We start from the raw sequence: 15,760 nt of genomic DNA on the forward strand, positions 1-15,760 counted from the left end.
TCCCAGAGTAACATAAGCAAATATAGCCTGACAACTCATATTGGAGAAGACTTAGAAGTCTGCCTATGCCTGGATATCAATACAACAAAGACAATGGTTTGGGCACCTACAGGCATGAGATACCTTGTCTGCAGAGGGAACAGAACAAACAACTCTGTAAGCCTCAAATCCACCAAATCTGAAGGAATACGGGGAAGTGCTTTGGTATGATCCTTCTACGGAAATGTCCATCTGTGTGCGAGTGTGTGTTTTTGTGTATAAATATCCTTAGATCTTCTAAACAGCTAAAGTTATGAAGTCAGTGCTTGTATACAATGATAATACAGCTGTTATCCTTACAGACCAATGTTACACAGAAACGCATTCCCAACTTCCTGTTTTGATGGGTAAGAGTCTCTTTCATTTATTTATTTTTTAAGTAACATGTGGTGATAAAAGATATATATTTAATTAGCGATCAAACAAATTCTCAGGTTCTGCAGCTGTCAGAGATCTCAGTTCTAATGTGGTGCACCAGTGCCCTCCTGTGGAGCTCTGCGCTGCACCTCGGCTACAGCTTGTATCTGCTCTCTTCACTGCTACTTGCTAAAAAGAAAAAGGAATGCTGAGGCATTAAAGTAAGAAAAGAAACAGTGTCCTGGCTTAATAAAGTGCCATAAAGTGAGGAAATGGATGTACGAAAGAGAACGGTAAACAGAATTTTAAGGGGCGAAAAATGTAAATCAGTTTGTGAATCCATTTTCTTTTCTTTTTTAAAATAGATTTTAATTAGTGTAATTACTTATTTAGCTATTTATTTATTTATTTTTTTTAAAAAACGGTTTTTATTAAATGTTTCATGTTATTTCTATATGTCATTTTTATTGATAAACAGTTCATTTTGGAAATTATTATTGTTTTTGTTAAAATATCAAATAATGAATTTTTTTACAAAGAAATTTTTAGATAATTTATTATATTTGTTTAGACATTAATAAAGTAAAGTTTGTAAATGAATTGACTATTGCATAATATTATTGTCCAATAAATCATTAATTCATGAAAAGCATTATTACAATTACTTTTCCCAAGGGGCTACTTAAGTAAGATGAACTCCACTTTGTATTCATTTTATCTCTTTATGAGCTAAATGGTATGGACTTCCACAACAATACCAGTTTTCCATGTGGCCCCTTGGGTTTAATTATTCCCCACATCTGCTCTAGGTCCTCAATACACAAGGACAGCTTCAGGACTGTGGACTGTAAATAAAAGATGGCTGCAACCAAGCAACATAAAAAGAAGACATTTTCCTTTTTTTCGCACATCTATTTATGTGAAAGGAGTCAAGAAAAATGTTGAAGCTTTTTTTATATGAAGGTACATCACAGTGAAATAGTGTAGCATGTAACTTCAAGTGCCAAAGCTGTGTAAACTGTACTGTATCACTTCAAAGTTTGCATGATGTAACAAAACTCTTCTTTAGTTTTCCTGTTGTGGTGAATGAATAGACATTTTTGACTGAAAAATAAGATTACAGTGATGGATCACTAAACCTAAACCTCTTCATGACTTCTGGTCTTAACTTAATCTAAAGACTGGCATTACCTTTACTGTAGTTCTTTAAAGAAGTCAGCAAGAGGTTGGGAGATTAAAAGTTGAAGTTTTATTCTGAGCAAAACATCTTTTGATAACATTTGAAGGTTGGAGGGGAAATTAATTCTTAGTGTTCTACTGTAACAGGCTTCTATTTATGTGATTTTGTGGACCAGGACTCGTCATTCTTGTGCCTAATGGGTGCAGAATATTAGAATTTTTTTAACGTGGAAAGAGAGAAACCACTAAAGGCATGTTATCCTTTTACATCACATTTGTCTTTTTCTGAGAGGACATTTTCCTACCTATTGAAAAGCATGAACAAAAAGCACTGTGAGGAATCATTTTAGAAATATAAAAGATCCCTGAGTTGAGCACGTATTTTATAATTTCTACTTCATGGTCTACTTCTTTGATGCATCTGAATAGGTTGAAAGCTATTTACTATGAGCTGTACACTTTCACACCCAGAAGAGATGGAAAATTCAGATGTTATGATTGGACAAGACATAATGTAGTTTGTCAAATCAATATTATGAATTACAATCAGACCATGAAACAGTCCACCTTCTAACTTCATTAGGACTTGACCACGAAGCTCCCAGCACCAGTGTTTGTGCTGACGTTAATGCCAGAGAAGATTTGGAAGTCTGCAGTCTTGAATCAGCAGAGGGTTGCTAATGTTTTCAAATTTGGATAGGGGCTTGATTTTATGCCTCTTTGGTAATGGGACTGAAAATGTCTGAATTCCAATTCCACATTGTGAACCTGTCAGAAATTAGGACCATTAAGACAGAAATAGTTGTTTATGTTTTATTTGGAGAACTTTTTCTCTCAATCCATTATAAAATAGCAATTAAAAACCTTTTTGTTTGAAAATCCTCTATTTACATATAAACAAGTACCTGTGCAAATTTTACAAGATATTGGCAAGAAAGCATAATATTTTTGTCTCCTTTTGTCACATAATTGTACAAGAAAAATAAGACATTTTTTCGTAATTCAAAATTGTCAAGTAAATCTACAAAGAGCAACTTAAGTATATACAGTAATAAAACTTGCTGATAAACATCTTGTCATAAAATGCTAAAGGTATAAAGACAAAAATTAGTATGTGCACAAAAATATAAACAATTTATAGAAGGTATGTTCATTTGATTGATTAGTTTTAGAAAACTGATCTGTCAAAGTGCAGTTGTTGCTCTGCATTTCACGTTTACCCAAAATAACCTCTATCATTCATAAATAAAAAAAAAGTGTGGACATTCAACTTATTGAAAAAAATGTAATTCACTTAAATCGCTGAAATTAGTAATAATATTAGAATCGATTTTAAAATTGACTTTAAAAATCACATTACAGTAAAAATCCCCCCAACCTGGCTATGTTAAATTATTAAGAGCCATTTCATTTCCAAAATCATAACAACCTAGTCTTACTTAGTAAGTCTTTAGTTCTGTGGGTGATATTAAATAAAGGCATCATAAAAAACAAAAACAAACAAAAACCGGCTTATTTATTTGCGACAATTTTCAAGAAAAGGAGTAAAATTACCATTTTTGTTTTCAGAATTTAAATTTTTCATTTTTCTCTGCTCTTCTAAATATGTGGACCGTGAGCTCGCTTCCACTGCAGAAAATCTGCCGCTAAAAGTTTACACCGATGACTGCAATCACACTGTGATGAATAACAATTTCTTTGGAGAGGATTTTCACTGTGATTCAGTCCTTGACGTAAATGTCGTACTGACATCAGTGAAGAAATGTATTAACGCTACTAGCAGCTGGAGATGGGAAAGGAAATCTCAGTACTAAACAGTTGCAGTCAAAGTTTTGCAGCTCCATCAATAACAGCGTATACCCTCAGTACGCTTTGTTTATCATTTCTACATGCACAAGTGCAACAGAAGTCACATTCTGTTGTTCAGACAAACTACAGATGACGGTGGCAACCTGCTAGCAACTGCAAGGAGATGTTCAGTGCAGCACCATATACTTCTAGGGAACCAACTTCACATTAGCAACAACCTCGAGCAAACATTCACCAATCATTGGCAGAATACATCCTTTTCCCTGGCAACAAGTGGTTACCAAGGGTCACTGACCAGCCTAACTGCTGCCTGAATGGACCATAAGAAATTTATTTCACAGTAGTTGCCAGCAACCTACAGTAAGTACTTGCAACTGGTTGGAAAAATGCGCATTTCCCCCTTCTGACTGGCGATTACCAGATGGTTGCCAACCGATCTCTAGGCTTGTATGTGGTGGAGCGCTCCAGAGGTTTAAAAGGAGATGGCACAAATTTAAGTCAGGTAAAGCTGACAGGTAAAGGGTGGAGTCACGATACCTTATGAGTACATCTTACCTAGTTGCTTTTAATTACTGACGAGCGACATAAAGTATTTAAATTCTCTGTAGAAAATACAAGACCCTAATTAAAAAGACTTCAAAATTTGTGCAAGAACTCTCACCATAAATCAGAAATCCTATGACAGTGAGCTCTAATACCACCTCTACACTGCACACAATACATGACACATAAAATATCATTGATTCCAATCACAGACAAAGATAAAAAAGAAATAAAACAAAACAACAGCCAACCAACAACAACAACTGTATCCCTAAAAAATCCTCTCATTCTACAAATCTGGAGAGAAGTGTTGGATATATAAAATTCCTTGATCAACACATTCTAATCCATATGGCTTAAACTGTTAAGAAGGCAACTCAGCAGATGATAAGACCGGTTAAGATTAATCTCTGTAAAACGATCCACAGGCATTGCTAAAATATAGTATAAATGTACGATAAATTAAAATCTCTGTTAACGACTTAAATAAACAAGAGTGTCTGCCAAGCACTTCAAAGAGATTTGCTGCTACAGCACAGACGCCACTGACACACGTTTTAAATCTGAAGTGTTCGGTTTGGTAAAGACATTGTTCTTTTGTGTAGCATGAGGCAGTGCATCTTCATCGAGTGTGGTTGGTTGTAACTGCAGAGCTGAGAGGCGCACTGAATTCAGGGCCAAGTTCCAATATTTGCTCCATTTCTCCACTGAAAATACAAAAGTCCTTTTCTTTAAGAGGCTTTTAAAAGCCAAGGTCTCTTCAGCATGACTCCCACAGACAGATGCCTCATAATTCAACAGTGGGTGATCAAAGGAAGTACCGGCAGGAAGGGTCGGAGCCGATGGTCCACTCTGCCTCCTTAATGCCACTGAGTGAAACTAGTCATTTTAATGCGGGTGCTATTTGAGGAAGCCTTTATAGAGCAGGTGTGAGTGACTGGTTCCTCTTTCATTCTCCAGACAGAAGAGCAGGTCCCTGAGGTTGACTCTAGTGATGCGCTGTCGCATAAACTGTCTGGAGCCTGTTCCACCTGAGCCTCCAGTCTGAGAGGGACACGACCCTGATCCCTGGAGGGTGAAACAAAGCAAGGACATTCAATTTTTCATCAACTGCTTTTGTGAATCCAGAAAACTTCAAAATAAGCACATTCCTACTTTGGGTTAATCACACCTCACCTCTGCATTGGCACCTCTACCCGGTGAGTCCATTTTCCGCTTTTTCCTTGGGCCGATTGCTGCCAGCGCTGTTAGGTTGGCTTCTCTCTGCCTGATTTGAGCCAGCTCCTGCTGCTGCATCTGAAATACAAGTAGTAACACGTACATTCAACGTACAGGCAAACTCATAACAATGCTTCAAAAAGAAAGCAATCACCCAGGATATTATTTTAGCATATACTTACTTCTTTGGCCTTCTGTTTCAGTCGGAGTTGCTCCGGGTCTTCTTGCCGTGACCGAGACTGAAATAATATCGAGGACATTTTAATATTTCAAAAAGGATATGTAGAATTTATTAAATGACTTGTTTTATTCATTCACTCTCTCAGTTTCCATGTCTGGCATTTGGTGATGGCAGGGAAAATGTATATTAATGACAATGACCCAAGAGCACTCACTTGCCTTCTCTGTATAATTATGCATACAAGATTGTTTCTGTCAGTGATACCGTGTGTCCTTGTTCGAATGCTGTTACCTTGGCAGCTTTCAAGAGGATCTCTCTCTCCTGCTCTTCCTTCCTTTGCTTCTCCATTTGATCCAGCTGCTCAAAGAATTTGAGCTGGGTTCGCACATCGCTCGCCTGCTCATACTGTTCATCTTCCTGGAGTTGGCATGAAAAGCGAGGACAGACAGGAAAATGAAACAAGAGATCTTAAAACACAGTAGTGAGTGGGTCTCCCCTACTCTACAATTGCAATCAATTATCACCTTAAAAGTCAAGTTCTTCTGCTGTGCAACATGCGACACCTTTTCCAGTATGTCTTGCAGGCGCTGCTGTGTGGCATGGGAAATGTAGTTGATCACATCTGTGCCCAACTCACTGACACTGAACTTCTTACCTGTCGCAACAGGAGTGAGTATGGATAAAGCTTTAGACGGTGTCAGCATAGTGAGGAACATGCTGTGCATTTTCTCGACAGTGTACGTCTCTCACCAATGTCCAGAACTATCCGGGTGAGTAAAGAGGTGGAAAGGAAGGTCTCGTCCTTACAGGAACGAGTCACCATGCCAACAAGCTCGGAGTTGGTTGCTAAGATACGGGCACTCTCTTCTGACAAGTTGACTCCTGCCATTGAGGCCACATCGTTGATATCGTCATCGTCCCTGGAGAAGAGACAAAAACAGTTTTCTTACTTTTTGTGTCTTAAGCACATTTATACAGAATAAATACAACATTAAAAAAACCAACACAACACACACAGAGTACTTGGCACTGTATGATGACAAAGAGAGGTGTTATCCTTAATATGGGTATCACAGGTGTACAGCTCTGGCTGTGGTCCCAATCACCTGTTATTATAACCTTCTATTCATGAGGCAACCAATTGGAAGCACTTGTTTAACACAGTTAATGAACTAAGGAGCTGCACAAAGGATAATAAAGTAAATAATTTCTGTTCTGAATTGTGAAAAGCTACTCTAGTAGAGGCCAAGACTGAAAATATGGTGCTGGAAGTCAGTATGACAAGTAAACTTTAAGATAAAAGTAACAACAGCAATAAACTGCATTAATTTATCTTACGGTTGGCACATAAAAAGTTATGACATCACGTAAGTTTCTATGGACACTTAATTCTCTGTGAACGCATATACAGATACTGGTATTTAACAGTGAGTTGGATTTCTTTTTTTTTTTTTGGTCTCTCGTACCTGAAAGTGCCTCCTCCTTCCTTCAGCTTGTTCTTCTGAGCTGCACCGAAGGAAGGCTGACTGAAAGCTTGTATTCCTTTGGGTGCTGGAGCCAATGTCTGCTTCACTGCTGGTACTAAAAATCATAAACAGGAGCAAAAACAAGTTTTCTGTAGTGAATTTAGACTAATGAAAGGCAGCTGCACCTAAAACTATTAGAGCACGCAGTAGAATTTGAATATACACTTGACTCTTGTATTCTTGGACTTTGTGTCTTGCAATTACAAACAGTAGCCACAAGGTGGTAGCACTTCCATAGACGTGTTAAATGCATTAAAGACAGAAGCTAAACTCAAGCGTAACAGCTGCAATTTAGTGGATTTTAGTGATGCTATTGCATTAGTGGACCATGGGGATGTTTTCATGGATATCCATTTGAAACTGTATGAGGTACTAAAGTAATGAAATACAACACTGAGACTGAACATTGAAACTAACTGTACATTGATCAGTAATAAATATCAGTTAAGCATTAAACAAATATTAATATGACCCACTTGTTTGTAGCTGTTTGATAACCTGTGGCTGGCCCACGATGATGCGACTGTGAGTTTGTCCTCTCAGTGTTACCACGGCAGACTGAGCCAGCGTCACCGGTGGCCTCACAATGGTCCCCTGTTGCTGGGGTACTATCTGTGCACATTCAGAAAAAGACTAAGAATGAGAAACCTAAAAGAAAGCACACAAATGAAAGAAGTAGAGACAGGCATATATTCAGAAGCATCCACTTGTTCATACATGTTCATCAATATATTCCGATACAGGTAATAGCAAAAAAAAACAAAAAAACATTACCAGTCCCGGTTTACTGTGAGGCGTCTGTGTAAGGCTGATAACTGTGGTTTTGGTTGTGGCAGGGCTGGTGGTTGTAGTGATGGTGGTGGAGAGAGGAGGTCGCAGCACCACAGCAGTGAGTGCTGTGGAGGCTGCGGCTGCAGGCTGAGGGCTCAGCTGAGGCAGCAGGCTTTGTTGGATGAAGGCCTCTGAATCTGGGGTCATCTGGCGCAGCGCTGGAAGACTTCTCTACAGTCAGAATGAATGAAGTGTGTATGTATTCAGTTCATAATGTGAATGAGTCAGTTAGTTGTGGTTATTGTGCTGGGGTCTTGGCCAGAGTACTCTTTAAAAAGAGAGGCTTTTACCTGGATAAGTAAAGAATATAATAGAAAGAAATCTAACAGAAGCAGCTCTTAGTGATAAATGATTACATTTCTATCATTTCTACACATCACATAGTACTCTAAAGAAACTGCAGTGCATAGAATTTAGTTTATGATGTAAGTGAAGTTCATTATGTAAGTGGAGTTCAGAAAAGTTTTTTTCTTTTTCATTTCTGTTCTTTGACTTTTCAACAAGAAACTATTGCAGAAGCTATATGAAACAACATGCTTTACAGATTTTTAAATATTATGAAATAGCTTTATTGATTTGATTATGAAAGAGAAATGCAGAGAGAATAAATTTGCCCCATCCTTTCTAGATTTTTAAAGCTACCTGCCTGGCTACTACATCACCATGTCAGCCAGCAGAGCAGATATTTCCTCTAGTTTTTCAGTAGCATTTAAGTCCATGTGTGACAAATTGCTATAGCTTTTGGCCTGGTCCTGATTAAGGCTGCAAATCCTCCGCTCACCTGCACTCTAATCTCTGTCATGGAGTGGGTACATGTGTGCGAATGCACACCTAGCAGTAGAAGTCACCAACCACTGGCTTCTTTTTGATACAGTGAATTTTAGGATTAGCGTTAACTGCTGCCTACAAAACAGGTAAAAGATGGCTTGCAAATTTTACTTTCCAAAATGCTGTTAAAAAATTGGTCAAGGTGAAGACCAACACAACCTTCAGATAAAGTTGCATTTGTTTGGCAGGAATGCAAATTAAAGTCCCATGTGACCACAAAGGAGCTTACCTTTATATTGTGGAGCATCTACATTATCAGCTTTCAGCCCAAAATCACATGATAGCAATTGACAACACTGAGTCAACTGTTAAGGGGGAAAATATTCTGCTTTGAGGCTAGAAATAAGGTTTCCATGAAATATTAATCAATTTAAGCAAAAATGCTGCAGTGATCCTAAGCATGCCTCAGAACCATTATTGAAAATCTGTGGGCAGATCCTAAACATACCCAATGGACAAGATGTGCAATAATGTGAGAAAATTCTCTAATCAAAGACAAGAGTCTTGATGGCTTTTAAGTTTGTGAGTAATACAGTGCTCAACTGTAAGTCCCAAAGTTACAGAACAATGTAATAACTTTGGTTTTGTCTGCAGGTGTGTCACTAATCTCACCTTGAGAAAAGGTACAAGGTATGGCTGCGGTGATGAGTTGAGCTCCTGGTATAACCTACTGGTAAAATCTTCTGGCTCTATCTTTGCTTCCTGTTACAAGGAAAAAAGAAAAAAAAAACATGATGGATGAGAATACATCATACATAAATAAACTTTGAAGGAATTTCACCAGGAGAAAGATTAAGTGTCAACCCAGAGAAGGTAAGAGGGAGAGAGAAGTACCAGTAGGTTCTTGACGAGCTCCTTAACATTAGCTGTGGTCTCAGACGACTGTTTCCCGCTGGATGCCAGCTTGATCAGTGTCGACAGAAAATTTCTACATTTTTTCACATTCTCCAGCGTCTCCTGCAAGCACACACAAATATTTTCTCTCAAATATTTACATAATACATGAAAAAAAACCATTAAATAGGGTGTAGGGAAAAAGGTATTTTTTTGCTGTTCATCAATCATGGTTAGCAATTCTCTCTTACAGCTGTGACAGGTGTCGGAGTGACAGGGGTTGCAGTAGCTCCAACGGGCCCCACCCTCTGTGCTACTGCTGTGGAGGCGGATCCGGGCTGCACTGTGGTGGCGGTTCCTAGCGGCTGTCCTGCGGTGGTAGCAACTCCTCCCAGCATGATGGTGTTCTGTATGTGTCAGTGAATATGCACTTGAAATTAGACCCAAGAAAAATGATGAGGTCAGAAACAGCTTTAACACGAGCAGGCCTGTTGAACAGTGCATTTCCTTTTTTTCACATAACACTGGTGTTCTATGAATTTTACTTTTTATATACACAAACGCTTTAGAGCTTACTTTAAAAGCATGATCTGGAAAAAAAAACTAACAAGGTTTAGCAAAAATATATTTAAGGAATTTCCATGGCAATAAGGACATAAAAGATGAATAGAAGCAGCAATGTTTTTAAAAGTGAGCAAACAAGCCAGCCAGAGAGGAACTGAAAACAACTGTGTTGACCTTGTTGCAAAATCCCATCCTTTCACGCCACAGTTAGACCGTTTGGCAGAAAAATTGACCATATAATCTATGAAACAGATTCTGTGCTTGTTTTTTTAAAAACCATCTCACAGTAGGAAATCAGTCCTAACGAGTTCATGGAGGATACATTCAGCTTTTACTTGAGCAACAGTAATAAGAGTCTTACTTTAATATTCTCATATACCAAGAACCTTCTGCACAGCTGTTCTCAGCAGGTGTACAGTAACAGGCACACATTCCCTGACAAATAGAAAAATTATGAAGTGTAATTCATTTCAAATAACAACAACACTCTGCAGACACTTCAGACACACCGCTGACAATTCTAACTGAAGCAAATGTCATGTAAGTAGCAGCATGAGTTAGACTAATTTGGGTCAACTGTGTGAGATTAATGGAAACAGGATGTGACCGAGATCATAGTGAGGACCACTTGTCCAGATGTGGAAGATGAGAGAGTAGTGGTTTTAATCCAGGTCACAAGGGGGTATGAGAAACAATGATAATGAGATTTGTTTGTTTTTTCCTAAAAAAAAAAAAAAAAAACCCTTTAAATTATTCTTAATGTTAAAGATGATTGAAAAGATGCCTGGGTATGGCTATATGTAGGAAATGTTAAAAACAAATTGGGAATGATTCAAAAACTACACAGGAGTTTACGACCAAAATTACATGAAACCATTCAAGGTTCAGAGAATTTGGAAAAATCTCTGCACACAAGGAATGAGGCCAAAATCCAGCACTGAATAGATGTTATGTTTGGGCTGTTAGGCAGACCTACATTAAAAACAGAGATGATTCTGTAGTGAAAAATCACATGAGCATGAGATTGGAAAAGCTTTAAAAACTACAGTTCATAAGTGCATCTACAGGGGCAATTTAAGACAACTTTTTAAGATACTTTTTCCCTTGGTTTTAGTCTATTGTAGGGTCTCAGATCTATAAATTTTTCTAAAAAAAAAAACTTTTTGAAATTTGATCATTTGATTTACAGGTGATTCTATTCCTATTTTAATAATGTTTTACACAGCTTCGCTCTGGACAAGAGTATGCAATGCCTGGGTTCAAACCAGGCCAGGATGTTTGACTTAACCCATTAGGGATAGTGTGAAAAAACAGAGCTTCCCCAGGTAATCCGCAAAAGCATAGGGGGAAAATGCAAACTGAGCCTATGGGTTACACTTGGTGTTATGGAAATGAATCATTTGATTTAAATATAGTGAGAGTTTACCTGCAGAACAGGAGGCCTCTGTAGTGCGGTGGTAGCTGTCACAGTGGTCTGAACTGTGGAACACTGTTTAATAATGGTGGTGGGAGTAACAGGACGAGCCAGCAGTGGTGCACCTGGTGCCTGCAGGACATATAAAAGAAGATGTTACGCTTTTGGCAGACAGTGGAGCAGCAGGGGTTTTTCGGACACATGCTATATTGCTTAATAAAAAATAAATTAATAAATAACAAAAATCAGAAAATATTCAAAAAGTTACATATTAGTAGTAGTAGTATATAGTATATGTTTTTAAGTTGGATGCAACAGTTACTCTGTGGAACGAAAATTAAATCAGAAATACTTGTTTTGTAAATGTTTACCAAGCAGAGGCACAGTATTTATGTTGAAGCAGTAACCAAAACTCAATTATAAACAGAAAGTAAAATAGTGATTAAGTTTATCCTTACTTTGAAGTTACAAGAGAGGTGTAATGTGAAAGAAGTTCAGCACAGCTTTCTTTGCATTACCTGGCATGTCAAAAACTAAAACCCCTGCTAGAAGTGAATGGGTATCACTTCAGTGGTTATCTACTTCCAGTGTTAACGCAGGCTTTCTGCCTCAGGCTCTGTGGACGCTAACAAAAAAAAGGGGGCATTTTACGCATCACGAGTGCCGCCTACTTCGATCAGATGACGATAAAACGGTGATAAAAATCTATAAAGAGCATAAAAATTTAACATGCAATATAAAAGAAAGGAAAATGCAACCCCGTTACAAGTAAGATAGGAAATTAATACAGCAGAAAATTATTAATCTCGGGATTTAGCGCACTGAGGTGTAAAATAAACATTTCTATTTGAGTTAATCATTTTAATGCCGAGTGCACTCTCAGTCCTGCTTAGTTCTAAAATGACGGCTGCATGTTAGAGCTCTGAAACTTTCAACTGGACACATTTAAACATTAAATGGTACTGTCCCAAAGCCTGAAAATCACTTTAGTGAAAATTCAGTGAAAATGTGACAATTTACAGGTGACTTTAAATTAAAAACCCTGAGCACGACCTGCTTCCAACCAGGTTATGTGTTTAGCATAAGTTATCACTGTGAAAACCAGATAAAAAGGAACATATTTATGTATATGTAGCTTTAAAAATGATATGTTAATGTTACTGGTATAGACAGCATTGAATATGTCTATGAGTCACTGTAGATGGGATGTGGATGACCAGAGAAGAAAAAAAAATCAATAAAAGACAACTAATTTGAATTAATATAACTGATGTTGGGAATATAAACAAGTTTACTGGTTTTGCCAGACTGAACTTTATTTCAGTAAAAAGTCACTTGTACTCTTTTACTGTTAAAGACTAATAAATCAAATGTGAATTGGGAGGAATTACCTTTTTTGGGTTCTGAGAAAAAGTCTGAGAACCAACTGTTACAGAAGGTTTACAGAACTGTACAGGTATCTGAGTCATATTTTCTGCGTTTGACTGTATCTAGCAGATCTGTACCTGTAGGGATGTGATCTGGACAGGTGGAGTGCTTGTGGGAGCTGGAGGTCGTGGAGTCATGGCGCTTTGTGACTGCGACTGAGCTTGCATTTGAGCCAAAGCCTGCTGGGGAATCATCAGCAGTTGCCCACTCTCACTGCGAACCAAGACCATTCCTGTACGTGCCAAATATCCAAGGAGTTAAAATATTAAAAGGTCATTATCTTCCTGTCCCAATGAGTCACCAAAAAAAAAAGGATGTATGCACGCATGTATGCATCAATAGTGAGCCCTATTTAGTCCTAAGCCACTCAGCAACTTGTCAAACCAAAATGAGCCACAAGCATGTTAGCAGAGTCTGACTGATATATGTGACAATATTAAAACATTTATTTTGTTAGGAGTATAATGCAGGAGAGAGAGACTTGGGGCAATAAAGGAATAGTTTATACAGAAGAACAGCCCCGTTTCAGTCTTTACAAAACTCTGTCTGCAAAAGAGCAGAGCAATCAGTGATGCAGGGATGAGCAGCGTCTTCAAAGTAAATAGAACTAATAGTAAAGTTAATAAACAATTACCCCACCATTTTCCTGTCTCAACATAACTCTTAAATGCTTAAATACGTATGCCAGTATACCCATATTTATTATTATTGGAATTTTATATTTATAAAAAATTGATATTACCAGAAAAAAACATTATCAGTCAGGGTCTATATGGCAGCATAAATAAAAAAAAAAGTTCAAGTCACAATCCACCATGCAAAAAGCTAAAAACATTCTTGTTCAAGGGGCAATTAAATCTGCCATGGAAGAAATCTGCCATTAATACAGTGGCCTACAACAAAGAACTATATCCTACAGGGAGGCCACAAAGGGGATTTTCCATTCTAAATTGCAAATAGATGCATTTGTCAAAAATGATGTTGTTTGTTTTAGTATTTGTATTTGATTTAGTATCTGTATTTGATCTGGATTCATTTTCTAATATAATAATTCTTTATTTTATGCTATACTGAGCATAAAATAGAATCACTGCACTTTTACAAAACCCTGAAATAACAGTTCACAACTGAGACAAAAATGCTAACCTGAAGACTTTGCATACTCAACACATGCATCCCAGAAAGTTGATTCAGTTCATTTGAACGTGGCATTATCAGTCGGAGAAATGTTTCATTATGCATTCAAGTGACTTTATCAGTCAGTCACTTGGATAAGTGATGAAATATTTCTCCCACTGAAAACAGTGCATCCAGATAGAGGGAATCAACTTTCTGGGACTTCCTTACATGCATTATTGAGCATGCATCAATACATTTTAACACATGCATCCAAACACACATAATGCTTGAGAGATATCCTGTATATTTTATCCAGCTGGTGCTATTATAATAGGATGTAATCGTCTCAGACAAGACAAACTAAAAAGAATCAATAGACTGGAATGGACAGCTACATTGATAAACTATATGAAGAATGTGTTGGCTGAGTTCCACTGAGTCCTGCTTTTAATCTGCTACAGAACCCTGGCCACCTCTAAAGTTGCTACTAAGCTACTACAATGTGTTTCAAATCATCTATTGCCTGCAAAGGCATCTCGGGAAACCGTTAAAGTTAATAATAATAATAATGATAATAATAATAATAATAATAATAATCTTCCACATGCTCTCAGACTTTACAACTCAATTACCTGGAGGCAGCTGAATGTTTTGGATATTTGGGGCGTTTTGTTGAGGCTGAGCGAGTCGAGGAGCTAACACCTGTGGAACAATAGTTCGTATTCCACCGGGAGTTGCAGCAACTGTTGAAGGTACTGAAGTCCTCAAGCCCTGCAAAACAGTCGGACTCCTCGCTGTCGTCCCTGTAGCAACAACTGAAGCCACGACGTGGGCACCAGTAGGCAAGATAACTTTTGGGCAGTCAGTTTTGCTAGCAGGAGAGCCAGTTGTGCTGGTAACACTGACAGACGGTGACGTTAAAACTGTGGTTGGACTGCCTGTACTTGGTGAAGGGTTCATGAAGGTTTGCATAGGTGGCCTCACCAGCGTGATTGTGGGAACAGTTTTCACAGAAGGCTGGGACGAGATAACAGACGAAGTCACAACATTTTGCGCGTTCAAAGTAGCTCGGATAATAGTACTAGGTGTTCCAGGCAGACCTGCTGCGCTTGGTTTGCTCACAGGTCCGTTGTTGAGGAGTGTGACAGCACCGGGCTGCGAGTTGTTGCTGTCAGCGGGTCCGCCTGCGGTTATTTGACAGTTCATCACCACGGCACCTCCATTCAGAGTTTGCGCATCGGTCGCTCCAGGTCTGCCAGCGCCAGCTGTTGCATCTAGTGTAACCATAACAACTCCACTGGCTGCGTCCGACTTGGACTGACTCTGAGTGGCTGTCACACTCGGTCCTGCCGTCGATGTGATCCCTGCTGCCCCATCCATGCTTGAACCCAGGGACCCCGTACTGTTACTGACACCTCCTTGCGCTCCTGTCCCTGCAGCAGCGGAAACACATGAAAACAAGGGGAGTGTCGAGCAACTCTCCGATTCGCTTTAGTTTCGGGACACAGACAAGTGAAGCCAAATAAGCTATAACCAGCTGAGTAACGTGACCAAAATTAGCTAATGTTAGCTAACCGGAGTGCGCAGCTATCTTACCTGCTTTAGCAAGCTCTTGTTGTGAAAGTCCCATTTTGCTACCCTGAACATTTAAACTACTACCTAGAGCTGAGTTTCCGCCATGATTTTCTGCAGACGGGGCCCTAGCGGTTGTGTTATCGCGCCTTGTTTCTGTTAGTTCAGACTCCAGGGATCCATCTAGGTCACTAACTACTTTTTCGTCCACCTCTGTGCTCAAGAAAACATCACCCAGCAAATCGGAGCCCGCCGCCATCTTTTCCCAGCTACGCTCGTTCGTGAGACGCATGCGCCGATTGGATGCATCCTCCGTGA

The 15,760-nt window shown here is 38.8% G+C and overlaps 1 protein-coding gene across 1 annotated transcript; it reads right to left on the reverse strand.

Moving 5' to 3' along the window:
- Positions 1-3,072: 3,072 nt before the first annotated feature.
- On the reverse strand, positions 3,073-15,734 carry LOC146684708 (transcription initiation factor TFIID subunit 4-like). Its single transcript, XM_085443760.1, has 16 exons — positions 15,467-15,734; positions 14,503-15,303; positions 12,829-12,983; positions 11,336-11,455; positions 9,597-9,752; positions 9,346-9,468; positions 9,124-9,213; positions 7,627-7,854; positions 7,329-7,464; positions 6,793-6,907; positions 6,077-6,246; positions 5,851-5,981; positions 5,618-5,743; positions 5,328-5,384; positions 5,104-5,223; positions 3,073-4,995 (listed from the first exon to the last, which is right to left on the reverse strand). The coding sequence occupies exons 1-16, from the start codon at positions 15,732-15,734 to the stop codon at positions 4,828-4,830; spliced, it is 2,964 nt and encodes a 987-aa protein (XP_085299886.1). The 3' UTR covers positions 3,073-4,827.
- Between the last annotated feature and the right edge of the window lie 26 nt (positions 15,735-15,760).

Source organism: Copadichromis virginalis, linkage group LG20 (assembly GCF_057382275.1).
Source record: "Copadichromis virginalis isolate Kocher_CV1m ecotype Utaka linkage group LG20, C_Virginalis_male_GT1.1, whole genome shotgun sequence".
NCBI classification, from domain to species: Eukaryota; Metazoa; Chordata; class Actinopteri; order Cichliformes; family Cichlidae; genus Copadichromis; species Copadichromis virginalis.

Bases quoted from the DNA above. Each gene is read 5' to 3' on its own strand.
- LOC146684708 (XM_085443760.1), bottom strand. From the start codon at position 15,734: ATGCGTCTCACGAACGAGCGTAGCTGGGAAAAGATGGCGGCGGGCTCC. The intron at 11,456-12,828 runs GTACAGATCTGC...TATGTCCTGCAG, and splicing joins TCCAGATCACATCCCTACAG to GCACCAGGTGCACCACTGCT. The intron at 4,996-5,103 runs GTGAGGTGTGAT...TTCACCCTCCAG, and splicing joins GTAGAGGTGCCAATGCAGAG to GGATCAGGGTCGTGTCCCTC.